The sequence below is a fragment of the Herpailurus yagouaroundi genome, unplaced genomic scaffold, assembly GCF_014898765.1.
Source record: "Herpailurus yagouaroundi ecotype Mexico unplaced genomic scaffold, PumYag 184, whole genome shotgun sequence".
Lineage (NCBI taxonomy): Eukaryota > Metazoa > Chordata > Mammalia > Carnivora > Felidae > Herpailurus > Herpailurus yagouaroundi.
In genome coordinates, this window is record NW_024412415.1 from 18,492,549 (window position 1) to 18,520,100 (window position 27,552).

General features: G+C 41.8%; 1 protein-coding gene and 1 long non-coding RNA gene across 2 annotated transcripts in view; both read right to left on the minus strand.

The window, feature by feature from the left end:
• Window positions 1–3,813: 3,813 nt before the first annotated feature.
• LOC121042108 (uncharacterized) lies at window positions 3,814–5,685 on the minus strand. The gene is made up of 3 exons (XR_005795975.1): window positions 5,413–5,685; window positions 4,835–5,156; window positions 3,814–4,150 (listed from the first exon to the last, which is right to left on the minus strand). It is a non-coding gene; the product is annotated as an uncharacterized LOC121042108 (long non-coding RNA).
• Window positions 5,686–14,976: 9,291 nt separating this feature from the next.
• The window catches only part of ONECUT1 (one cut homeobox 1), a 45,443-nt gene continuing 32,867 nt past the window's right edge, over window positions 14,977–27,552 (minus strand). Inside the window, exon 2 of the mRNA XM_040492726.1 lies at window positions 14,977–22,701. Within this exon, the coding sequence (XP_040348660.1) occupies window positions 22,409–22,701 (293 nt within the window). The 3' untranslated portion in view covers window positions 14,977–22,408. The remainder of the gene's footprint in view (window positions 22,702–27,552) is intronic.

The following is a 27,552-nucleotide window of genomic DNA, read 5'->3' on the forward strand; positions in this document are numbered from 1 at the left end:
TTTCCCCCGGGCAAGATACCTTCCTTATTCTAACAACCAGCACCTGAAATTCTATTGCTGATAGATGCCTTTAGCTGAAGACATGTGAATTTGCAAACCCTCCCAAGAATGGTAACATATATCAATACATTAAACAAAGAAAAAACAACCTGTAGTTGTTGAAAAAGTCATATATCCACACAGTAAAAAACAAAACAAAACAGAACAAAACAAACACAGATAGTTCAAAAGGCTATACATTAAAATTAGTCTTCCTCCCACCCCATACCTTCAATCTCTCTGCAGTCATACTAGTCAGACTCAGGCAGATGTAAGATAGGTATACCCCTATAGCCTTTCCCTTTGTTTCTTACCTACATGTGTACACACAGTTGTGTCTCTCCAATCTCCACTTTTTTTTTTTTTTTTTTTTTTTTTTGGCCTCCTAGGTTTCTTCAATCGACTGATTTATTCTGAGGGTATGCTTGGAGATGGAGCACATCCTTCCCCGCTGCTGTTCAGTGTTACATGACCATCATAACAGGCTCAAGCTATCCTTTTTTTTTTTTTTTAATTGTTTATTTATTTTTGGGAGAGAGAGTGCAAGTAGGGGAGGGGCAGAAAGAGAAGAGGATAGAGGATCCAAAGCAGGCTCTGTGCTGACAGCTGAAAGCCCGATTTGAGGCTCAAACTCATGAACAGGGAAATCATGACCTGAGCCGAAGTCAGATGCTCAACTGACTGAGCCACACAGGCACCCCCAGGGTTATCCTGTCTTAAAAGGATCCAGAGGCTCCACTTTCTTAAACAGAAGAAATATCTGAGATCACTTTAAGGGGGCTTGTTTGAGTAGATCACATGTTTATAGAACAAATTCTTTATTCCACAAAACATGGTAAAATATTTAGATTTGCGGGTAAATTAAGTTTGGAAATTGGAAGCTCTTGTAAACTTTGGGAACAGGTAAAACTTCAAATGTCCAATCTTCTACTTATGGGGCTGGGACTGAGGGAGGGACCAGGCAGAGCAGGTGTGAAGTGGACGGTTGGACCAGGATCAGATCCAGGGGTGGGGTCAGAACAGGGCTGTGAATCAGAAAATGTAAACAGATCAGGCTCCCAAGAAAAAAACAGGTGTTTCCTGTAAAAGATTTAAATATTCTAATTTCTTTTATGTGGGTTTCTTCCAAGCCATATCAGAGCATATATTTGTGACTTATGAGATTCCAAAGGTAGAATTATAAGTAGACTCTGATCCATATAATGAATAAGTAAGTAGGTTTTGTGTTTCATGGGACTAAGATAAATGCAGTCTAATTGAGCAGTACCAGTTGATACGTGAATGATACTTTATACAATCGTCATTTATGTCATTCAGTCTTTCTGTGAGACACTTTCTCCATTTTATAAAAACATACTTAGAATTCTGACACTTTAAGAAGAAAATATTTTATTTTTAGGAGATCTCTGTACCCAACATGGGGCTCAAACTTACAACCCTGAGATCAACAGTCGCATGCTCTACTGATTGAGCCAGCCAGGTGCCTCTTAGAATGCTGGCTCTTTAAAAACATTTAACCCAGGGGTGCTTAAGTGGCTCAGTCAGTTGAGTGACCGACTCTTGATTTCAGCTCAGGTCATGAACCTAAGGTCCTGAATTGAACCCTTTGTCAAACTGCATGCTGAGTGTGGAGCCTGCTTAAGATTCTCTCTCTCTCTCTCTCTCTCTCTCTCTCTCTCTCTCTCTCACTCTCCCTCTGCCTTTCTCCCTAGCTTGTGCTCTCGATCTCTCTAAAATTAAAAAAAAAAAAAAAGTTAACCCGAATCTCTGTTTTATTTTTCAACGTTTTTTATTTATTTTTGGGACAGAGAGAGACAGAGCATGAACGGGCGAGGGGCAGAGAGAGAGGGAGACACAGAATCGGAAACAGGCTCCAGGCTCCGAGCCATCAGCCCAGAGCCCGACGCGGGGCTCGAACTCACGGACCGCGAGATCGTGACCTGGCTGAAGTCGGACGCTTAACCGACTGCGCCACCCAGGCGCCCCCGGAATCTCTGTTTTAGATCTAACTTCCGGGTTATAGGAGACTTCACGGATAAAGCAACAAGCTAAGCCACATCTGGAAGAAGTCATCAAACACACCCTGGAGGCAGGCATTTTCCAGATCAACTGATCACAAGTCTCCAAGTCAGAAGCATTAAAAAAGGGAATGTTGGAGATTAAGAGACAATAGGGAAATAAACAAGTGCAATGTGTGGTCCCGCTATTGGAGCCTACTAATTGTTTGTTTATTTATTTATTTATTTATTTAAAGTTTATTTATTTTGAGAGAAAGAGAGAGCATGTGCAGAAAGAGCAGAGACGGGAGGGGGTGTAGAAGCCCAAGAAGACTGCACTGAAAGTGCAGAGCCCAATATGGGGCTCGAACTCACCAACCAGGAGATCATCACCTGGGCCGAAGTCCCACGCTTATTAAGCTGAGCCACCCAGGCGTCCTCTTCTTTCTTTATTTTTTAGAAAAATTTTCTTTTAAAGTAATTTTACACCGCTCAAACTTACAACCTCCAGATCAAGAGCTGCATGCTCTTCTGACTGAGCCAGCCAGGCACCCCTGGAACCTACTTAAGATGAACAACTATAAAGGACATTTTTAAGGACAATTTGAGAAATCTGAATTCTAACTGGGAATTATACATTAAGGCATATATTTATATAATTTAATTTGGTTCAATGTGAAAATGTTATTTTGACTATAAAAAACGTTCTTTTTTTATTTACTTACTTTGTTAATGGGCTGAACTTTATTTGCTACCCACCGTCGCGGTGCACCCTCCAGGGCTGGCTCAGAGCTTCCCCTATTACAGCAGCAGGTCCCCATCCACCTCCAAGAAGCACGCACTCGAGGGCGTATCTGGTAGCGGAAGTGGTGGCACCCAGGATCGCTGACCACCACCTTGAGCCCTTATTCCGCGTTGGTGAGGAGCACGCGGAAAGGCTGTCTCGTGCAGGAAGTGAATGCCTGTGCCACTCCCCTCTCGGCCCCAGGTGCCCTGCACCAGGGTGTTGAAGACCACTACAGACTCATCCAGCCCGGGGGTTGAAATGCAGGGCAGAGGCACCACCCTGCACCTGGCTAAACAGCAGGCTCACATAAAACCTGCCAGCCTTGACAGGAATGACGCTACGAATCCTCATCACATTGCTGGCCCGGATGCCCTAGGGCAGCGGGGTCTTGTGGGACACATTCTGCAGGATCAGCAGTGTGGGGTCCAAAGGAACCAGGGACACAGAGGAGTGAAGCAGATGGGTCAGCCCCAGGGAGAAACGACCAGGACCCAGATCAGCAGAATCAGTAAGAAGAAAGGCACAGAGCCAGAGGAGAGAGAGCCAAAGCTAGGCAAAGAACTGGAGAGAGAAATGCAAAGCATCAACGGAAAAAGAGAGAGAGAGAGAGAGCATCCAAGAGGCAGATGGGAGCATTGGGATGGGTTGGGTCAACCCAGGAGCCACAGCCCAGACACTTCCTAGCACACCCTAGCACCCACTTTCTCCTTTCAAACAGGAGACCTCAGCTGGGCCAGGCCCTACCCCCTAGTCTGGTGCAGCGTTGGGTCCAAGCCCCCCAGGCCTCTAGGCCCCTGAGACCCTCACAGAGCTCCCCTGCCATGGCTGGGACAGTGGGGCAGACAATGAAATGAAAAATGTTCTTGTTTTAAAAAGATGTATACTGAAGTTAAAAAACAAACTGTGTCGTCACCATCCCCTCAACTCATCCCCCTCCTTCCACCACCAGACTTTGATTGAGTTCTTAAAATGAAGGCTACCAGATCAGAGTAGGGTACAGGACTGTGCTTCATTTTTCTTTTCCTTCTGGTTAAAGCCAAGTGTTATCACTGACACGTGGGGGTGAGGTATGGGGAGGAAATTACAACAAATCAAAATGTTCACAGCCATGCGTGTCTTTCTTGAGTTGCTTCTTTCTTGTATTGAGTTTTGCACCGTCAGCAGAGCAGAGCTTGTGTTATGTAAAGCCAGGGATTCCTGCATCGCAGTATCTAAGTCCTCTTACCCACATCCTGTCACATTCAGCTGCAGATGTGGGAAGAGGCTCCAAAGCAATACAAAAGGTCTGTCTCTGGGATATTGTGGGTCAAAATGAACTGCAAGGATTCTGGGTTGGAAGGGAAGACAGAAACAAGTTAGGTGGGCCCCTGGGCTGGCTGGTGCCTGCAGTGACCCCCAACCTGGGCCTGTACCAGAAACTCAGGAACAGCTCCTGTTGGGATCCTTTAACCCCATCTCTGTCAGTCTTAGTATTTCTCAAGCCTAGGCCCCAGGAAGCCCCGCTGAGTCTGGCTGATTCTGAAGGCCATGTCTTTCTACACATCCAATCTGCTGCTTTGCTGAACGGGCTGGGAGGGCTGGAGGGGGAAAGGATGTCTGAGGATGCCAGGCAGTAAGTGTTAACTGGGTGTTTTCATGTTGCTGGGGGACTCTGAGCAGACACCACAATGCCCGTCTGTCCATTAGCAGTAGGCTATGGATTAGAAGTGGTAGAAAGGATATCTTTAAATAGATTTCTTTTTTTGTTTGTTTGGTTTCAAGCCTAGTGATTGAGGTCACTCTGGGAGAAGCTTCAGAAGAAGCAGGAAGCTCTGGTCAGAAGCTTTGGGTTTTACATTTCACAACCATTATCCTCCCTCCTACTTCAATGGGAGAAAGAAAAGGTTAGGTGGGTGGAGTAGTGGAATGAGGAACAAAAATCCTCAGTCTAGGAAAATCAGACTAGAAAACATTACAATACATATTTTATATGTCTGAACCATTGAGGGAAGGGTTTGGCTTAGCACATCACCTTCATCAGGGAATCCTTGGTGCCCAGGTCCCTGTTACCTTTGAGCCCACTCATTTTGCAAATAAATGGCATGAGCTCAGAACCAGTTTCCGTTCCAGTGGAAGGACTGGGCTTATCCAAATTCTTGTCTTTAAGTCCTAGCTCTGGCACCTGCTAGCTGTGGTGTTTTAAACCAGTCTCTGGCCTGCCCTGGGGCTCAGCAACTAGTAAAGATGGCTGAGATAAGGGGGTCGGGTATCAGACTTTCATGGGAGCAGTTCTGGGCTTTGGGGGAGAAGACAGAGGAGAGGAGAGAGAGAACCAAGTGGAGTTTCTTCCAAGTCTACAGTTAAAAAAAAAATGCTATTAGTTGTATTTAAAAATGATTAAACGTCTTATAATATTAATAATTTATCATTTCCTTGTAATTCATTCTTTGAAAGCTTAAAAAATATTTGCAAGCCATCCTTTGTTATAATTTCAACAGCGTGGCATTAGCACCCAGTGGACGCAGTGCCCAGGGCTCTTTGATGCCCCAGGCTGGGTGTGGGGGCAGGCTGGGGATAGGGTGGGGTAGATAATTTGCCTCCAAGCCTTACCTCACTGTTTACAAGTTCTTTCCTTCCTGCCTCATCACTTAAGTGCCAATAAAAATGGCATCTCCCTATAGTGACTGTACATCATATAATGACATTGTCACCTTCAACTCCTGGGTTGAGGATGTCTCATTGTTTTACCTCCCCTCTTTGCAATCTCAGGTTTTGTCTGGAGTTTTGCTGAAAATAACCTTGGTTGAGTGCTGCCATCTGCTGGCCAAAATGTATATAAGTAAGGCGATGTGGCAGGGAAAATGTTAAAACCTGATGTTTCCAAGACCACGCTCTGTGATGTCACTGGGTTGCGGCTTTTCATATTATTCTGTCAGCAACCTATAAAGCAGAGACGGAATCCATAACTGACTTTCAGAGAAAAATAACTCTAGAAATAGGGGTTTAAATAAAAGTTTTTAAACCTTTTATGTTGAAGTAATTTGAGATTTACAGGAAAGTTGTAAAATAGTACAGAGAGTTCCATTAACCCTTTACCCAGTTTCCTTTAATTTTAAGTCTACATGACCATAGTGCCATTATTGAAACCAGAGAATTAACATTGACATAATACTTTTAACTATACTAGGGACCTAATCTGACTTTCGAATGTTCTTTTTCTTGATCCAATTCAGGAGCTCATGTCATTTCTCCTTAGTCTCCTTCAATGGTGACAGGTCCTCAGTCTTTCTTGACCTTAACGCTTTTGTTTTGTTTTTTTTTTTTAATTTTTTTCAACATTTATTTATTTTTGGGACAGAGAGAGACAGAGCATGAATGGGGGAGGGGCAGAGAGAGAGGGAGACACAGAATCGGAAACAGGCTCCAGGCTCCGAGCCATCAGCCCAGAGCCTGACGCGGGGCTCGAACTCACAGACCACGAGATCGTGACCTGGCTGAAGTCGGACGCTTAACCAACTGCGCCACCCAGGTGCCCCGACCTTAACGCTTTTGAAGAGTACTGGTCAGCTATGTTGTATAATGTCCCTCGGTTTGTTTGATACTTTCACATGATTAGATTGAAGAAATACATTTTTGTCAGTGCATCAAATAAGGGGAAACATGATGTTGATATGACTTAACAAATAGTGATGTTAACTTTTTTTTTTTTAAGATGTTATTTTTTTAAAGAAATCTCTGCACTTAACATGGGACTTGAACTCACAACCCCAAGATCCAGGGTCACGTGCTCTAGTGACTGAGCCAGCCAGGTGCCCCCATTGATGCTAGCTTTGACCTCTTACTTAAGGAGGGGCCTGTCAGGTTTCTCTGCGGTAAAGTTATTATTTTCCTCTTTTAAATTGATGGGTATCTTATGGGAGACACCTTGAGATTTTGCACACGTCCTGTTTATCCTACTTCCACCTAGTGATATTAGCGTTCATCAATGGGTGTCACTTACAGCAAATATTACTCTGTTGTTTGCCTAGTGGTGATTATTTCCATTTCTCCTATATTTTGAAATTGGAATTCTGTGGTAAGGAAGGGCTGTCTCTCCCCTTCCTTTCTCCCTTTGTCCCTTCCTTCCTTCCTTTTCTTTTTCTTTCTTTCTTTCCTTTATATCAGTGTGTACTCATGGATATTTATTTTATTCTATGGGTTAGAATCCAATGCTATCGCTTTTTACTTTGTTGTTCATACTGTCCAAGCTTAGGCCTCTGGGAGCTCTTTTGAGTCTGTTCCTGTGCCCTTCCGCAGGTACCATCATTTAAAAAATAACAATGGTATTGAGATATAATTCACATACCATAAAATTCATGCTTCTAAAGTGTGCAATCCAGTGTTTTTTAGTATATTCATGAGATTGTGCAACCATCACTACTATCTAATTCAAGAACATTTTCATCACTCCCAAAAGGAATCTGTTAGCATTTACTCCCCCTTTCCTTTCCCTCAGTCCCTGGAAACCACTAATATCTACTTTTTTTTTTTTTTTTAAGGACTTGCCTATTCTGAACATTTCATACAAATGGAATTGAAGGGTAGCAGACACCCCAAATTGTGCCACTTTGGCATGTGGATTATTTTGAGCTGCAGTCAATCAAAATGTTGCAGACTCAAGAAAAACTTTTACCTCTCCCTTAACTACCTAAAAGAATTTAGACAGGGGGCCTGCCCAGAAAGAGGGCTATTACCTCAGATAGCTCTTTTTTTTTTTTTTTAATTTTTTTTTTCAACGTTTATTTATTTTTGGGACAGAGACAGACAGAGCATGAACGGGGGAGGGGCAGAGAGAGAGGGAGACACAGAATCGGAAACAGGCTCCAGGCTCTGAGCCATCAGGCCAGAGCCTGACGCGGGGCTCGAACCCACGGACCGTGAGATCGTGACCTGGCCAAAGTCGGACGCTCAACCGACTGCGCCACCCAGGCGCCCCAATCAGATAGCTCTTTTTATCTGAAAGACGTATCTGTATGTCAGGGTAAATATATGGTTACTGAATACCTGCTCTATGAATTACCCACCTCCCCTTCGAAGCCCCAGGTCCATATCCTATTCCTTTGCTCAGGCAGGCATACAAGCCACAACTGGTTTGCCCTTGAGTCTCATACCTTTGGGGCCCCCCTACATATGAAATTAAATATGTTTTTCTCCTGTCAATCCATTTTATATCAATTTAAATATTAGAGTAGCCCAAGAACTTTGAAGAGAAGAAGGGATACATTTTCTGACCCTGCAGCATCATACACATGTGGCCTTTCATACCTGTGTTCTTTTACTTTGCATAATGTTTTTGAAGCTCCTCTGTAGTGTAGCATGTATCAGTTCCTCATTGCTTTTTATAGTTGAATAATAGTGCATTGTACAGACATGCCACATTTCGTGTATCCAGTGAACACTTAGCTTGTTTCCATTTTTTTGGCTATTATGACTAATGTTGCTGTGAACATTAGTGTACATGTTTTTGTGTGAACATATTTTCAGTCCTTTTGGTTATACACCTGTGAGTGGAATTGTCGGATCAAATGGTAACTCTATGACCAACTTTTTGAGGAACTGCCAAATTGTTTTCTAAAGTGGCTGCACCTGTTTACATTCCCACTAGCAATGTGGGTTTCAATTTCTCTATATCCTCACCAATGCCTGTTTTTGTCTTTATTATAGCCCTCCTAGTGGGTATAGAGTAATATTTCCTTGTGGTTTTGATTTGCACTTCCCTATTGACTAATGACGTTGAGCATCTTTTTTGTTTTTATCTTCCATTTGTATATCTTATTATAATTTATTTAGATTGCTTCAAAATTTTTTCAACAACGTACTGCAGTTTTCAATGTACAAGTCTGGCACTTCTTTTGTTAAATTTGTTCCTAAGTATTGTATTGTATTGTATTTTGTTCTATTTTATTTTATTTTATTTTGAGAGAGAGAGAGAGAGAGAGAGAGTGAGCAGGGGAGAGGGAGAGGGAGAGAGAGAATCCTAGCTTGCTCCACGACCAGCATGGAGACCCATGTGGGGTTTGATCTCATGACCATGAGATCGTGACCTGAGCTGAAATCAAGAGTCAGACACTTAATTGACTGAGCCACCGAGGCGCCCCAGTATTTTATTATTTTTGATGCTCATAAAAATGGAATTTGTTCTTAATTTCATAATCAGATTATTCATTCAATATATTAGTACAGAAATATAATTTATTTTTGTATAATGACCTTGTATCTTGCAACCTTGCTGAATTCATTCATCAGTTCTAATAATTTTTTTATAGATCCCTTAAGATTTTCCATACACATGGTTGTGTCATCTGTGAATATAGTCTTGCTTCTTCTTTTTTATTCTGGATGGATTTTACTACTGTTTCTTGCCTAATTTCTCAAGCTAGAACCTTCAGTACATTTTTTAATAGAAGTGGTGATACTGTACATCCTCATCTTGTCCCTGATCTAAGGAGGAAAGCAGTCAGTCTTTAGTTATTAAGTATGATGTTGGCTGTGAGTTTTTCATAGATGTGTTTTGTGTGGTTGAGGAAGTTCCCTTCTATTTCTGGTTTGTTGAGAGTTCTTATCATGAAAAGATGTTGAATTTTGACATTTTTTTCTGCATCTATTAAGATGATCATGTGGATTTTGTTCCTTATTGTATTAAGATGGTATGTTAAATTAATGCATATTCACATGTTGAACCAACCTTGCATTCTTAGGATAGATTCCCCTCAATCATGGTATGTCATCCTTTTTGTGTGTTGCTGAATTTGGTTTGCTAGTATCGCATGGGGACTAAAATCATCCCTAGTTGAGAATTACTATGCTAGAGGAAAGACTAAATTATCTTTCTTTCCCCTTTATAGTGAACATTTATATAAGGAGGCAATCTAACATAACAGTGTGTAGCCAATGCCTTGGCCTGATGGAAGGAGAATTTTTATAGGATCCCCAGCCACCTCCTTCCGGTGGGCATAGCTGTATATGGCAACCCTAGGTGCTATGGAACTGAGAACAGATGGGGCAATCCTTGAGTAAGGCATGGGCAGAGGAGGCAAGCGAATGTTTGCATAGAAAGTACTTGGCATATAAGTTAGAATTGCAGTTAAGTAAACAAAAAATTCCTTTTGTAGCAGGATTCTAACACAGACTCATGACACTGAGGCTTTTCTTTCCAGGAAGCAACTTTATTCCTGCTGGTACTGCTCAGTTGGGTTGTACCCAAAGAACTGAGCCCTGAATGCTCAGTTTATATATTTTCTACTTCTTTGTCTCCCATATATGGTAACACACAAACATGTAGCCTGATTAAGGGGGTCTCATGTTACAACGTCATCATCATCGTTGTGAGGAATGTTGTCACCTATAGCCAGGTTGCCTTGAGGTTTTTTTTTTTTTTTTTCTTTCCTTAGGGAGGGGACCCTACCACACTTTCTTATGATTAGATAGCTCCCAGGTTGGTCTTAGCTCTTCCCAGAGGATGATAATGTGCAGATAAGCAAGTGCTTTGGGTGCTTTGAATGTTCTGGGCATATGGCCTGAGATCCTCTGAGCCAGCTGATTGACTTGGCTTAGATGAGTTACTATTAGGTGGACCAAACACACATTTAAGGTACCAACCATGCAGGGGCACTCAAAATGTGACAACAAATTTTGGAAAGACTATGATGTTTGATCTATTAAGAAAAGCATTAAAGTAATTACCATGGGAAAAATAGAAAATGTGTTTAATTTCTTTTTGTGTACTGTAGGTTTAGTATTATTTTGAGTTTGAATTCTACATTAGGGATATGGTAGGGAGGAGGTGGGTGAAAGGAGGTACATCATAATCTTTTCAGTGCTTAGTGTCTCTGAAGATCCAGCCCTGCCTGTGGGGTTATCAGAATGTGCTCTAATGGGAAGAACCTCCAAGTCTTAATCCCTGATTTTACAAAAGAGGAAGCTGAGGCTCAGAGAAGTTAAGTCCTTGCTTTGTAAAGTGTGGTCTTTGGACCAGCATCACAGCATCACCTGGAAGCCTTTTGGAAATGCCAAATCTCAGGTATCATCTTAGACTTATTGAATCTGACTATGCATTTTAACAAGAACTCCAGGTGATCTGTGTACAGAGTCTGAGAAACACTGGATTGAGAAATTTATTGAGGATCAAAGAGACAGCAAAGCCAAAGTGGGACCCAACTGCTACCTACCATGTATTTATGTTTTTGATGTCATAATTTACTTCTTTTTATATTGTGTATCCATTAGTAAATTATTATAGTTATACTTACTTTTTTTAATGTTCACTTATTTTTGAGAGAGAGAGAGAGAGAGAGTGAAAGCTGGGGGGGGGGGGGTTGCGCAGAGAGAGCAGGAGACACAGAATCCAAAGCAAGCTCCAGGCTCTGAGCTGTCAGCAGAGCCCAATGTGGGGCTGGAACTCATGAACAACGAGATCATGACCTGAGCCAAAGTTGGACGCTCAACTGACTGAGCCACCCAGGCACCCCTCTATGTTTTCTTATAGCTCATTGATCTTCCTAAAAACAGCTGTTTAAAATTCTTTCTTGGGTAAATTGCAGATCTCCATGTCTTTGAGGTAGGTTACTGGAGGAGTATTGTGATACATTGGTGATGTCATGTTGCCTCAAATTTTCATCTTCCTTTAAGTCTTGTATTGCTATCTTCATGTTTGAAGTTGTAGTGCCCCTCTCCAGTCTTTACTGAATAAGTGTGACAGAGAAATATCTTCCTTGAGTCCTGCTGGGGATTCTGAGGTTTTCTCAGACCTTCTATGGATATCCCTGCTCCATGCTTCTTGCTGCCTCCTGTAGCAGAATTCTTAAGCTGTGTGCCTTCTTTTGATCCTTCACACCAGGCTGAGTGCTGATAGCCTCCCTTTTGCTTTCCCAAAGGTGGTGCTAAAGCTCAAGTTTTATGGTCTTTCCCTCAACGAAAGATTTGGACTGGTACAGGCTTTCTGTGAGGGCTTCCTAGCCATCTGCAAAGCTTTCTCTCACTACTATTGGGAACACACATAGGTAACTGGCTATAGAATGTGTGTGTGTGTGTGTGTGTGTGTGTGTGTGTGTGGAGGGGTGAGACTTGAGTGGTGCTGAGATGACTGTGGCCACTTGGGGAGATTTGTGGGTGAGGGATCCTCAGTAGATCATGGGTAAGCTTCTTGATGGAGTCCATGACATGGTTATTAGGATTTGTGTCTCTCTAGTGCCCTGAGAGCTCTATCTGCCACTGTGCCAGCCACCTTCTGTCTCCCATGTGTGAGCTCACAATTCAGTATTCTAGGTGCAGTGGGAGAAAAACGGGCATCTTTGGCCCTGTGCTGCACAGCTATAGAAATTGCGTGCTCACTCATGTGCTTTCACTTTCCACTGTGGGAGAAATCATGGGCTAAGAAGGCCTCTCGGGGGAGGAGTGATGTGGGTAAAGTCAAACCACACCTCTTATCCTCTCCAATGCATCCGAACTCATTTTGTTGTTGTTGTTATTGTTGTTGTTGTTGCTCCAGTGGTGTTCTGGAACCTCTGCTGGACTCCTAGACTTCCACAAAAGTTTTGTTGTTCATGGATAATTGTCTAAGATAGTGTTCTCCAGGGGTTCCTGGACCATGGGTAAGAGAGGCTAGAGCCAGTTCCTGGTACATTGCAGGGTCCACAAGCTGGGACTTACTACCCTGTATGGGTGGGCAAGAATCCTCCCGGGTCCCTTGGTAGATGATGCTGGATCCCATAGCTCCCACGAAGGTACTTGTGACCATTGTTGTTGATGGGGGGATATGAGTGAGGAACATCTTATTTGGCAAATTTACTGATGTTCATTCCCTGGGTGTTTTTTTAGACTGCTGGTTAAGAAAAGATGTCACATCCTATTACTGAAATTCTTGTTTTTATGGAAAGATGGCTTTGAGACCTAACCCTTTTCCCCCAAAACAAAAAATCTGAAACAAGAAGCCAAAGGCAAAAATGTTCCTGCTTAGTGTTTTCTAAGGAACTGGCTGATGTAATAAACACTGTGCGGTCCTGACCATGGTAACTTGACTAAATTCAAATGGAATGAAGTAAATGCCCTGGTTGTGGAGACTTTTAGTAGTAACACGTTAGAGGGTTGGTGGTGGGAGTAAAGTTTTAAACACCTGAAAAGGGAATAAGGTGAATTGTCTCCCATCACCTCCTTTAAGCCCATGAACAAACCTACTGAGTGCATCAGGTTTTCATGAATGTAGTCATTGGAGGTGAGGACCCTTCCTAGTAGGGTGGAAATAGAAAAACTTTTTTTTTTTAATGTTTTATTTATTTTCGAGAGAGAGAGACAGAGAGACAGAGTGTAAGCAGAGGAGGAGCAGAGAGAGAGGGAGACAGAATCTGAAGCAGGCTTCAGGCTCTGAGCTGTCAGCACAGATGCAGGCCTCGAAGCCACAAACCGTGAGATCATGACCTGAGCCGAAGTCGGTCGCTTAACCACCTGAACTACCCAGGCATCCCAGAAAAATCTTCTTTGGAAGGATTTGAAACCAATTACATTTTATAGGTATTTATTTGCCATCTGCAGTCAGTATGTATGCTAGTTTTAGCACTTAATGAAATAGAGAACTACTGACCCCATCTAGGAGGCTTCCATTTTTGTTTGACTTCTCTTCCTCTGGGCTTCATTTATAATTTCTTCTGCAGGTACTCTTAGACCCTCTAGGTTCTCTCTGTGGAGCCTTCCAAATCTACCCAAACTAGCTCCACTCCGCTAAAGACTCTAATAGTTGAAGCCTTCAGGAGACAGTGTTTGGGATGCCTACAAGGAGACTCTCAAAGTCCACTTTCCCTTCAAAAACTTCTTCCAGACAGGCAATTGCTTTTTCCTTTCTGGTGTCCTGGAAGTTAGACATTAAACTGGACATCTCTTTAGGGTCAACCCATTGGACCACTTGGCAAATCCCTATTCACATTTTATTGTACATCTTTGTTGCATATCTCCTAACTTTGGAAAATATAAAGTAATTGCTGGAATATGCTGAGAAAGCAATCTTGCTTTTATATTGAAAAAATGGAAAGCCTAACTTAGATATTATTTCTTTAACTAGAAAAATATCTGCACTTTAAAATATTTACCAATAATAAAAACAGCTAAGATTTATTAAAGATTTGTCATATGCCAGATACCATACTTTTACTTACTTGTAATATCTAATCCTCACAGCAACCCTGTAATATAGATACTTAGCCCACAGGGTGCCTGGGTAGCTCAGTTGGTTGAGTAGCTGACTCTTGTTTTGGCTCAGGTCATGATCTCATCATTGGTGGGTTCAAGCCCCACACTGGGCTCTGCCCTGGCAGCACGGAGCCTGCTTGGGATTCTCTCTCTTTCCCTCTTTCGCTGCCCCTCCACCGCTCTTGCTCTCTCTCTCTCTCTCTCAAAATAAATAAACATTTAAAAAATATATAGATACTTATCCCCATTTTACAGATGAAGAAACTGAGATTTAGGGAAGTTAAATCATTAAAGTTAAAGAATGTGCCCACAAATTTAGTAATGAGCATAGCAGGAATTCCAAACCCAGTTTCCTTTTGTACCTGAACCAGGCCTCTTGATCAATCACTAGACTACCACTGCTTTCTAATTGAAGATCCTAATTCTCCATCCTCCCCTAGCTCTTGAGCCACACACACACACACACACACACACACACACACACAGTATTTTACTGATGAGGACTTTTAAAGGTCATTCTCTCTAATAATAATTTTTATTTCTTCTGAAAGTCAGTCAGGTTAATACAAATGGCTAACATCTACAAATAGAATGTCCCACTTCCATTTAAAAACAGCCCCCTGAGTCTCCTGGCTGGCTCAGTCGGTAAAGCATGAGACTCTTGATCTTGGGGTTGTAAGTTCAGACCCCAGGTTGGGTGTAGAGATTACCTGAACATAAAATCTTTAAAAAAACAAAACCAACCAAAACAGAACAAAATAAACAAAACCAGCCTTCTGCTCCACTGGAGAATACCATTTTCTTTTTTCCCTCGTAATGAACCCTTCTTTAAACCATGACACTGGCATTAGTTCTCAAGCACGTCACCCTCTCAGTTTCACCCTTCCTCCAAAGAAAAACTATGAGCTCCTTGCTGAGAATTGCAGAGAATAAGAACAAAAGAAGGCAAGAATTGTCTAAATTTAAAGTGCTGGAAAATCCAACATTTTATTTTACTACATTTTGGTGACTACATAAATGCTGAAACATTTTAACACTGAAAAGCATGATGGCATCATCACTTGCTTTTTTTTCTTTTTTTCTTTTTTTGCTTAGCAAACACAGCAGATGATATTGCACGGCATAAAGTGAGAACAGTAGCGAAGCTTAAAAAAATGAAAGAAACCTTAATGCAGTACAGGAGATACTCATAAACAAACCAGAATAATGCCTAATGCATTACACTTTTTGTTGCTACACACAAAAATACAGAAGAAGCATTAGACAGAGAGAGAGAGAGAGAGAGACAAAATATTAGCGAACAACCATAACTGGGTACAATAATCATTTAGTCTGAAATGCAGATGCAACGTAGAAACTACCACTGCTTTCTAATTGAAGAAGAAAATGACAACAACATTTGTCTTTTATCAAAAAATCTTCTAAGCCCCTCATGGTTAGGTTTTTAAATTAATTATTTAATTATGTATTTACCTTTTTTTTTTTTGTTTTTTTTTTTTTTCATTGCTAAGGAAGAACTCCCTCTGCTCTTGGAAGATTTTCTACTCTACAGATCTTTTTAAAATTTTATTTTTAATTTTTTTGTTTACCTGATGATTGTCTTAGGCACCCTCCTTACATAATAAACCATCAAGCTAACTTGAACAGGGAAACTGAGTCACACTCAAACAATAGTGAAGGTCAAAGGTGTACTGAAAAGAGAAGGGAGGGGGGACAGGTCTGAGTGACACATGGGCTGCCTTCTGAAGGGACAAGGAACACAGGGAGATATGAAAACTACCGAAGCAAGTGGAAGACAATGTTTTAAAGTTTATTTTGTTAAAAAATACTTGTCACTTGGTTCAGACGGCAAATCTAAAATGAGCCCACAATGATTATGTAATAAATGCAGAACATACCACAAAAAGAAAATCAAGACTAACACAGAAACAGAAAATATGACCTTGTGAATACAACTCTGTTCAGCGTTTCATTGCTGATGGTAAAAGTCTACTCCCTCAACCATTTTCCTGGGCTTTCTGTAATTCACTGCTCAGCATTTGTATTAAAAACAAATAATTAGTCAATGCTTACCAATGATCCTGCAAGTCAGAGCAGATTTATTGCCCTATTAACATACATAACGAGTATAAAAATGTTTCTAAGAAAATGGAACATTTGACCCAAAGTCTAAGCCCTCCCTTTCCTTCCCCACCCCTAATACCCTTGCAAAAGAAAATAAGATAAAATTCTTGTATTGAGAGGAAAAGTATTTACATCTATGGATTTATTCCATATAGTTGAAGCAATTTATTTCCGCAAAATAAAACAAAACAGTGGGCACCGGCACTTCTGAGGATACTGCTAGTTGGCTGAGAATTGTGTGTGTGTTGACCTAAAGCAGGGCCAAGAATCTGAACAGCTTTGATTAAGGGGGCCTGGGGCAGGGACCATCTCTGGTGTGGACAAGAAAAGTAGTGGGAAGATGAGTGAGAAGAGACAAACTCAAATAGGACTGGGATATATGCACTCAGGACTCTGACATTTGAGGAGAGCTCTTGCCATTTTGGGGGGTGATTGAGGGGGGGATGGGTACAGGTGGGAGGTGGTGGGCAGGGGGGGCAAAGGGGGAGGGTAACTGTAGGTAGCAGATTACAAGAAATGGATGTGGAGAGGAGCATGTAACTGTGAAACATTTTCCTTGATAACTGGGGCTAAGCAATTATGTCTTGCTTTCCTGTGGGTTGGCCAGACAGGCAGGAGCTGGGCCGGCTGCCTCTCAGCCTTGACTTTCTCAGTCAGGGCACAAAGCCATTCCACTTTCCTCAGCTCAGCCAGAATTGCCTCTCTGCCCTGCCCCCTGCCTTGAAGCAGTTCAGAAACTTGGTGAAACTTAAGAGGATTTCCAAATTCAAGTTCTTTGATTTTTTTTTGTTTTTTTTTTCTGTGTTTTTTTACACTCTTTACTTCTCATACCCGTGTGAATGGTTTACAAAAAAAAAAAAAAGTAGCAAAGTATCTCACAAAATGCCGGTGCTTTGAAACATTGAACAACTCTAAAATTCTTTGGAATTTCAGGTCTAACCTGCAAAATAATCTTTTCTAAAAAAAAAAAATTAATAAATTAAAGGAAGAACACGATTAATGCCTTTCTCCTTTCTAAGTGACAAAAAGGACTACCGTGAAACACTCATTTTGGCATGTACAAGTGTTTTGAGGGGGGAACCTGGCAGTGTTCACAACACACATTGAAGTGTCTGCTAAGAAGCTGAAGATACACCCTGCAGTTAGAGAAGCTCTTGCCTTCAGCTTCATCTTAGCATCAAGAACAAAAAGATTGTAACGTAAAGCTTTGGCCGTTTCAATTCTACTATATACATTTTAAAAACTACACAGTCATAAATTAAAGCAGTGATTAAATAAGCTCATATAAAATGTAATTAAATTAAAAAAAATCACAGCACATTATAGAGAAAAATAGGAACCAGTTTCACAAAAAAGAGATTATATATATATATATGTATATATATTTTTTTTACCCTGTGGAAACAAATTTACTACAAAACACAAAAACTTCATAAGTAACCATCAAAAGGAGAATCATTTCTTATTCCATTCTTGCATTTTTGTACACAATCCTTAACCCACCTGGGGAACATTTCTGGAAATTAAGTCTTCCTTGAGCAACAGAGCAATTCTGCCAAGAAAATAAACCCCAAACCAAAGCGGGGCGGGCGGGTCGCGGGGGGACATCCCAAACATACAAACTACAAAATAAATAAGAATTATAAAGTTTTTTTAAAAGTAACCTTAACAATTATCAAACTAGTAAGTTCTGCCTTATCACATAGACTCTCTATACAACATAACCCTAAAACTTTATTACTATGAGGTATTTGGAGGAATTGGTAAAAGTGATGCACGGCCTGCCTGGTGAAGGGGCTCGGTGAAGTGGGGGGATCTTGAGAGGGAACGAGGAGGAGGAGCTTTGGTTTATCAGCAAGAAATTGGGGGGAAAAGTCATCCTTTGGTATCAAAGAAAGTTTCATTGCATGGTTGCACGGAAAAAGCACCACGGTGAATAATTATTCCTTTTTTTTTTTTTTTTTCATTAGTGGCCTTTCTAAGAGGCTGAGGTATTCAAAGAGTATAAGGTGAGAGGTCAACAGCGGTTTAACACTTTGGTTCAAGCAAGGCACTCGTCCTAGGAGTTTACAAAGTTTGCAACATGTTTGCCTAGAGATTTACAAGTAGAACTAGCAGTAGTCAGAGTAGTATTTCCTAATGTTGTTGTTATCATTTCGTATCATTATTATTAAGAATGAAGACAAGTTTACACACTGAGTGAAGAGTGAGGAGGGGAGGAGAGGTGGGGGAGGGAAAAGGGTGGAGTTCCCTCTGCAGACCAAGGCCGTGCATGAAAATATCTTTGGTATTCTTTGGTATCATCAATGTGATTAAAATCACCAATGGAAATCGAGTGAGGTAGCGTCTTTGGTTCACACTATAAATAGTAGATCTTTACACTTTTTTTTTTCTTTTTCTTTTTTTTTCTTTTTTTTTTTTTTTACACGTGGAAGTAGCTATTTCTTACCTTCTGCTTCTTTGTCCTTACTATTTAGGAAATAGTTACCAAATGTACTGTAAAGCTAACCACACCACAAGAATAATCCAGAAGGCCAATCGCATCTCAAAATGGCCTCTGGTGTTTGAATGCACCCTAAACAACTAGATAGGAAAGGGGGAAGTGCTTTCTCTTTGTTTGCTAAATGCATAGTTTTCATCCTTTATGTACAAAGAAGGGAGGACCTTTCTTACAGAAAATGCCTTTATAGCTCATGTGAAAATGTCCTAGGACTCTTTGGTATAGCAAAGTTTGCATTTAACCTGCAAAGATGGATCATTCACCTGGGGTAGCAATGGGAGTGGCATGAGTCCAAAAGTAGCATGGTGCTTTTACTTTTTTGTCCTGGAAAATTAATTATGCTTTTTTTTGGGGGGGGGGGTGCAGAGTGAGTGACATATTCAGTTAGAATTTCTGAATTTCCCCACATTCTCTTTGGGTTTTGGGGTCTATGACAGCTGCATCCAGGGACTGAATACTTAGTTCCTGACATTCAGAATTCATTTACCTGAACATTTACTGAAGTCTGGGCTTCTGGAGTATCCAGACTTCTCATCTTCCACTCTCTTTCTTTGCCCCCTTTCAGGGAAACTTCTAGGCATGAGAGGACCTGAATGGTTTATGGTGAAAAACAGTCTAACTTCCATTCTACCAAAAAAAAAACCCCACAGAACCCCAAAACATGTTAAGTGAAGTGCAGTTCTGGAAGAAACAAACATACAAATGAAAAAATGAGATACCTTTTTAGGTGAATTTTCCAAAAGGATTGAGAAATAATGGATGAGCAAATGGCATGTGATCTGCCCCGTTGAGTGTGGTAGGTTAAGAAAGCTGAGCCATAAATTAATGCCACATGCCAAGTTAGAAGCAATAAAGAATCAGTTGTACATGACGTAACGAGTATATTGCTCATGAGAAGCTGAGTTTGTCGTTATGATTTCTAAAAAGCAAAGGTTGTGAGTATACTTGAACAGTCAAGTAAAAAAATTGCTTTTCAGGCTCTGATTTGTGCATCTGTTTATGAGAAAATATATCTCTAGGCCCTGAAATTGCGTAATGGGTGCAAATTCAATGCTGGTATGAAAATTATCTTTGGTGTTAGCAAATAGGATCACTGTATTTTTTTTTTTCAAAAAAGCATTATGATGGGAATATTAGAAATGTAGTAATATTCTCTGAGACTGTGTCTACACAGTACCAAAATAATTGGTTGAAAGGTCAAATGCAATTGGATCAATCTGAAGGGGTTATGTAGCACAAACGAAGCAAAAACCATGGTGTTTGAATTCAACTTTTGTTTTTCCTGGGGAGCTGAATTTGGTAAGATTGTGTGTAGACACAGCTTGAATGTCCCTGCATTTAATATTCTCATGTTTTAAATAAATAAGGCTTTCCTCCCTCCTGAATTATAAATATATTATTATAGCTGTACCCCTGGCCCCCACCATTCCTGGAGAGAGTGAAAAAGTTAATCAGTTTTTTTCCTTTTGGTTTATGTCATTGACAAGATTATATGTTAAGCAAATCTCTAAGGGTGGCCTTTGAAATGCTCTCTTTTAATAGCTGAACTGTAGTTGTGCCATATTTAGAAGAGAAACTTTTAAGCTGGAGTTTGGTATGAGATAAAAAAAATACTAAGACAAAATGTGTCAAGGCAAATGCACTATTTCATTAAAGGAGAAGTATGTGTTGGTTTGCTTTTCTCATTCTACAGCAGACATGAAGGAGATCCAGATGGCTTGTTGGTTTAGTTTCATCTCTCCAGGTGCCCGTCTCTTTCTAGACCTAGACAAGACGCTGAGACTTGACCTTAAGGAGTTAGGTTTTGTGTCAAGATGGTTCAATATTTTTCCTTTAGCATTTTAATGAATATCAATTAACAACTTATTGTTGTGATAACATTTCACTTCATATCTCTAATTAGGTGTGCTAATTAACCAAGAGTACCCAATTCTTTACCTTATAGTACAAAAGACATCCATTTGTTTGAGTTACAATTCAATGGAGTTCAGAGAGAATTTTTCTGGGAAGCAAGTGATTTACTTGGGTACTGCTAGTACAACTGTATTGGTTTTTTTCTTCCCCCTTGATTTCTCCAGTTCTGGTGAAGTAATTTGGAAAAACAGAAATTGAAAATTTTGTATTTGGAAGCTCAGATCTAGTGTTTTATCTGTCCCTGTTAGAGAGTGGACTCTCTGTTAGAAAATTTCCAGCTTAATGCAGTAGCAAGAAAGAATGTAGTATACTTTGGAGGCTATGCTTAGTGAAATAAATAGCTTTACGCCAATAGAACCCAAAGTCTTGTCTTCCACTAGAACTCTGGTTTTTTCTATGGCATTCCACCACTTCTCAGTTGCCTCTGCTATTTTTATTGATGTTCAAGTCATAATATGTCTGAGATTGGCAATAAGATCAATTTGGTTACAAATACTGGATAGTTCATTTTAATAATAATGTTGGTCTGCTCATTTTGTGTGTTCGTAAAATATTTTAAAAAGGTATTTGGTGTCAAATGCATAAAGCAACTTTCAGTCAAATTAACCCAAGTATGATATCCTTTATTCAGTGGTCTTTTACTAAAAAAAGCATTACTTTGAACAAATGTTCTAATTTAATTGTTTGCTCTGTTAAAGTTAGTTTTCTAATTTATAAATGGGGTCCTACTTTGGAAGAATCCCCAGGTTTTCTCAGCTATGAACAGAGTATGGCATCACGTCTATATGTCTAAGTATCATTTATGGATCCCGAAAGGGAGTGTGCCATCTGGATGTACATGTATACTACACTGACCTCTCTGTTCTGATATTAAATGCTTCCCTGAAGCTACATTCTTTCTTGCCAGTTCTGAAAACTAATATTTCAAATGCTTCAAGAGTCATAAATAATAGTCATGATTCTATGTGGCATGTGTATTACAGCTAGATCAGTTTATACGTATAACTTTACATAGTATCTTGTGTAAAAATAGCTTTGGTTATTAAAATCATTGCAATAAAATACCTGCACTATAATATTAAGTGTGTTCTTTGGTACCTAGGTGATTTTTCTTTTAATGGATGGACTCTTGTTTCATTTCTTAAAAAATATCTGAACATTCCTTAACAAACAAAGAGAATGCACTGGTTTAGGTGTCATTCAAATTTTCTTTGCTGGGTTTGAATCTGCATTTAGGTTGCGGGCCTGGCAGGTTCAAACGCTAGGCTAGACGAGCGAAATCACACTCCTATCCAATGAACTCAGACAACCCCACACTATGTTGGGTGCACTCCTATAGCACAACCCTTCCTGAAGACCAGCCTGCCTAAGTCCCTAACCACTGGTGATGCGTGTGTGTGTGTGTGTGTGTGTGTGTGTGTGTGTGTGTGTATGTGTATGCACTCACGTACCCACACACAGTACTGAGACACCATACACCTTCGTGGCATAGTGGAACAGATGAGAAAGTCTGATCTTAAAAGATGTCCACTCAATGGCTCAAAATCACTATGCTCCAAACCACAAAACAGCCAAGCACAGCGAGAATGATCATGGATTGAAGGTGTGAGATCCAGTGGTGCTTTTCTGCTCATATTTTCTCTTGCCAAGTCGTTGCCCCGCTGAAGTGTGTGTCTCCGAACAAAGTCAGAATGCAGGTGAGCTAAGTCTTTGGTTTCTTTGGACTATAAATAACACTTTTTTTTTTCTTCAAATATTTCTAAGTATAAACCTGCTATCTTGAGGTCCTGGTCTTTTAAAAATTTTTTTATTTAAAGCTTTTCCACCGAGGTTTAGTTTGTGGGTGTTCCTTCATGCTTTGGTACAAGTGCTTGATGAAGAAGATGAGTTGCCTGAATTGGAGCTGCCCTCGTCCTGCCACTTGTCCAGACTCCTCCTCCTTGCGTTCATGAAGAAATTACTGACCGTGCTCAGCTCCAACCCCAGCTGCTGGGAAATAGTGATTTGCAATTCTTTGGATGGACGCTTATTTTCCTTGAATATTGCATGTAGAGTTCGACGCTGGACATCTGTGAAGACCAACCTCGGCTTTTTCGGTGTGTTGCCTCTATCCTTCCCATGTTCTTGTTCTTTCCTTTTGCATGCTGTAAAAAAACATAGCAGGTGTTAGAACAAACTTGCCTGGGAGATTCAAGAGTAGAAAGGCAGAGCCAATAGCATTTGTTTGCCATTCCTCATGGACCACTTTGTGACTGCTGACCTCTAATTTTAGCACCACGTTGGGCTGGGAAGAAAGTGTAATTTAAGGATAGAGAATTAGGAGGTGGGGTTCTGCGAGTCCTGGGTGTGGGTCCTGGCTTTATAAGCATCAACTCTTTGTCCGTGGTAAGTGGTAAATCAATTAACACCACCAGCGCCTCAGATTCCTCATCTGCAGAATGTATTTTCTGTATTGTTCTGACAAAACGAACTCATTGCTTGAATTTCTGTATCATCATCTGCAAAAAACCTACCTTGCTGGGTTGTGGTAAGGATATATGAAATAGTACATGCATAAGTTTGTGTTAACTGAAATGCTTTACAAAGTCTTATTACCTAGATGTGGTTGTAGCCCTCAAGGGGTTTATGGTCTGCTTCTGGTAGAATACTAAGAGCCTAAGAGAGTCTGAAAACAATAGAAAAAGGAATTGCATTTGCTATCCTTCTGATCTTTTTTTGTTTCCGAGGCAACTTCGTATGTAAGAAAACTCTGTATATAGCACGCTACCGTGCCCATCAAACAGTTTTCTACTGATTATTTAGTGGAACCAGGACTTTGGGAGGTGTGAAGCCTGCTTCCTTGCATTTGGGGCTAAACCTGTCATATTAGGCACATTCCCTTTTGGGGTTTCTCTGTGCCTTTTTGCTGTTGGAGTCTCCTTCTTCCCCTACCTCATCTCCCACTCAGAAGACCTATTTCCTCTCATGCCTTTTGGTCCTGCATCAGGTATCATGCTTCTTGGCTGCTAGAACTGTTCTGGTGTATCATCCCAATGTGGCCTTTGGGCCCCCATGGTTTGGTGTTGGATCAGGGGTTCTCCTAACCTCAGGTGCCATACTTCCTCTTTGAGGGCTAATATGGCTCACTAGCTTCCACCTGCCAAAGAGGCACTAAGGACTACATTGCTAATAACACGCTCCACCCACTCCTAATTTCCATCATCAATCAATGTCTATAGCCATCCCCAAATAACTGCACAACCTATATAAAAATGATGCTTTGGTTATGCTAATGCAACTTAAGAAGGCTCCTATGCCCTGACTCCAATCAGATTGCTGCCTCTCAGCCCCCTACATAGGCACTGTGGAGCAGCCAGTGCTTTCTTCATTTCTGGCTGGCTCTACTCTGACATGAGCTCCAGTAACAGTGACAGGCAGATGGGGTATCTTCCTGATTGACGTAGAGGCTGTTACTCTTTTATTCTTTTCTCTTCTTTTCTTTCCTTTTCTTTCTTTCTTTCTTTCTTTCTTTCTTTCTTTCTTTCTTTCTTCCTTCCTTCCTTCCTTCCTTCCTTCCTTCCTTCCTTCCTTCCTCTCTTTCTTTCTTCCTCTCTCTCTCTCTCTCTCTTTCTTTCTTTTGGCTTGAGTGATGCAACAGCCTATATTGTTGTGGTAACATTGATACAGATGCCCCATTCTGGGTAAGGGCTACCCCCACCCCACTCCACCCCTTGGTCCTCATCACTGTGGAACTTTGGAAAGGGAGGGGGCAGAATCCCTCAGGAGAGCTGGAGAGAGTCAAGTGGGACTGGTGAGTGTGGGGGTCACCTGGAACCAAGGGTTCAACAGGGTCAGGATGCTTGAATCCTCTGTCTTTTTTTTTTTTTTTAATGTTTATTTATTCTTGAGAGAGAGAGAGAGTCAGAGAGTGAGCAGGGGAGGGGCAGAGACAGAGGGAGACACAGAATATGAAGTAGGCTCCAGGCTCTGAGCTGTCAGCACAGAGACCAATACGGGGCTCCAACTCACAAACCATGAGATCATGACCTGAGCGACATTGGACACTCAACCAACTGAGCCATCCAGGCACCCCTAGAATCCTCTGTCTTGATGGGGGCTGGGAACACTTGGGTCCCAGGTTCAAGACTGGTAATGCCCTGCCCTGGGTTCAAAGCTAGGGTGAGGTCTGGAAAAGCCTTAGTCCAGGGTTCAAGAGATTCCCTTGGTTCCAGATCCCAGCTTTGGGGCTGAGCATGGGAGATGGGGGGTCCCAGATTGAGGGTGGGGGAGTATCTCTGGGTCCAGAGTTTGAGGTTGGTCATGGATACTCTGATCTCCAAGCCCCAAGTTCAGGGCTGGGGAAGAGTCTGGTCTCCTAGGTAATGGGGACTGGATAGGAAGGATATCCAAATTTTGGACCTGGGTGAATGGTCGCAGATGCCCTACTTTTTAAACTGGAAGGGGAGCTCTATTTTTAGGGCTGTGGATAAGGGCTCTGGGTCCCTGGTTCCAGGCCAGAGTCGGGGGTGGGCAGACATTCTCCAGGCCATAGGTACAGATCCCAGGCGCCTAGGAGACCAATACTCTCAGTCTTGTTCTCAATCTTGTTCTTGAGGTTTTGCAGGTGCAGTGAGGCATCCACCAGAATCAGAAGCATGGGCCTGGCGATGCTGAGCAGGAAGGTACAAGTGCAGCCCGTCACCCAGAGGACGAGGAGGCCAATGGCAAGCACTGCAGCCAGGCAGTTGGTGGTGGGGTGGCTGCTTGAATCTCAGCTGCCCACACCAGCACGTTGAGGCCACCATCACTACCAGGACACGTAGGAGGGTGTGCAGCAGGAGGGTGTACCTGCCCCTGGCATGATCCAGGCTCCCCTCCAAACCCAGAACCTCCACAAGTTCACCCTCCCAACACTTCAACTTGACTATGTCCCAGTCCCTGTCTCTGCCTGAAGTCCTGTTACCCTTTCATGCCTCCTCATACCTCCTGTTGGCTGCCCTCCTATTGCTGTCTCCTGCTCCACCTCCTGCCTCTTTTTATTCCAGGTTCTCAATTTCCTACCAGATGGCTCATCAGTTTGGGACAGATGCAGTCTCTGTGCTCTCCACACATAGCCCTGCTCCTCTGCCTGCCCCTACCTGTCATTCCTAATTGCTTTAGCTCCTGGATTTCAGAGTTTTCCTAAGGCCTTAGCACAAATTAGCTCAGCAATCAGATCAGCTGAAAAGTTAATGGGTGATGGCTGAAGGAGACTCCAGTCTTTGGAGTCCAATAAAGGAGTCTCTAAAATGTTTTAACCATGTGCTACTTAGCAAAAAATGTTTTGAGTGTACACTTCCTAATATTATTTATTTACAAATTATATATATGTGTTACTCTACTACAGTATTATATACATGATAAAATATATACAAAATACAGAAATTTTGAAACAAGTAAAATAAAAATAAATAGACATAGAAATTCTCTTCTCCAGATGAATTAGCTTGCCCAGGCCCTAGCACGCACTCACCCCAAAGGACCACTGGTCCAATTCTAATCACAGGGAAATATGAGGGTAAGAATTTCAGAAAGGCCATGACGGGAAAGCTCAGTCATAAAAGAGACAGTTTTAGGCCAGTCAGGCCATATGGTACCTTTCATAACATCACCCAAACATTACTGGCTGTGCCCCTTCTCAACATAAGAGGTAGCATCAACATAATGGGAAGTATGTATTAAATGCCCCATCCCGGGGCGCCTGGGTGGCGCAGTCGGTTAAGCGTCCAACTTCAGCCAGGTCACGATCTCGCGGTCCGTGAGTTCGAGCCCCGCGTCGGGCTCTGGGCTGATGGCTCAGAGCCTGGAGCCTGTTTCCGATTCTGTGTCTCCCTCTCTCTCTGCCCCTTCCCTGTTCATGCTCTGTCTCTCTCTGTCCCAAAAATAAATAAACGTTGAAAAAAAAATAAAAAATAAATGCCCCATCCCTCAGAGCACTGAGTCACATATACTGAGCCAGCTGAGATGTCCCAAATAGAATCCCTGCCCCCAGGGGCAACTATAGCCCTCATTGGGCAAACTAGATTAAGTCTCTGAAAAAAGAGCTGACTAGACTGAAGGCAACTCTAGTTAGTTTGAATCAGCCCATGTAGACCCAGCTTTACACAATACTGATGCACGTAGCTGACTGATTCATTCATTCACTTTCAAAAACGAATATGACAGGGTTGCCTGAGTGGCTCAGTCTGTTCAGTTTCCAATTTTGGTTCAGGTCATGATCTCTAGCTCTGTGAGTTCAAGCCCTGCATTGGTCTGTCTCAGTCAGCACAGAGCTTACTTTGGATCCTCTGCACCCCCCCTCTCTGCTCCTTCCCCTCCTCAAAAGTAATAAACATTAAAAAAAAAATGAATACAACACAGGCTTTGCTCTTAAGGAGGTCACTCTTACAGTCACAGAAGCAAATAACTGTGAGCATAAAAAGAGTATACAGGATATTACTTCTCCTTGGGGATATTAAAGGAGGCATCAAAAAGAAGGTGTGCTTACTCTGGGCTAGAAAGGAGCTTGTTAGAGAGAAGTGGGACAAACTCATGCCCAGCAGGGGGAGCAGCACTCATGTAGGATTGATAAACATCAGTAGATTGGGGTTAGTGGGGCAAGAGCACATAAAAGGAGGAAAGCTGTGGGAGGAGACAAGGTTTCACAGGTGGACAGAGATCAGAACTGAATTATCTTGTTGGTAAGGAGGAGTTACCGAATGGTTTGAGAAAGGGTGTAGTGTGATTAAATTTGGGTTTAGAAAAACCCTTCTGGTGGCGTTGTGAGGGATAAATCAGAAAGCACTGGGAGAATTGGGAGAATTGGGAGAAGGGTGCTGGGGTATGCCACCCTGATCCCCTCCGGAGTAAGACATTCATTCCTCTGCTATAAGAGTTGGTGGCTGTTGGCTCTCAGCTGAGGGCCATTCTGGGAAGTGCCCTTGGCCAAAGGTTATGGCACCCTGGGAGTGGGGTGGGAGGCTGCCTACAACCAGTGG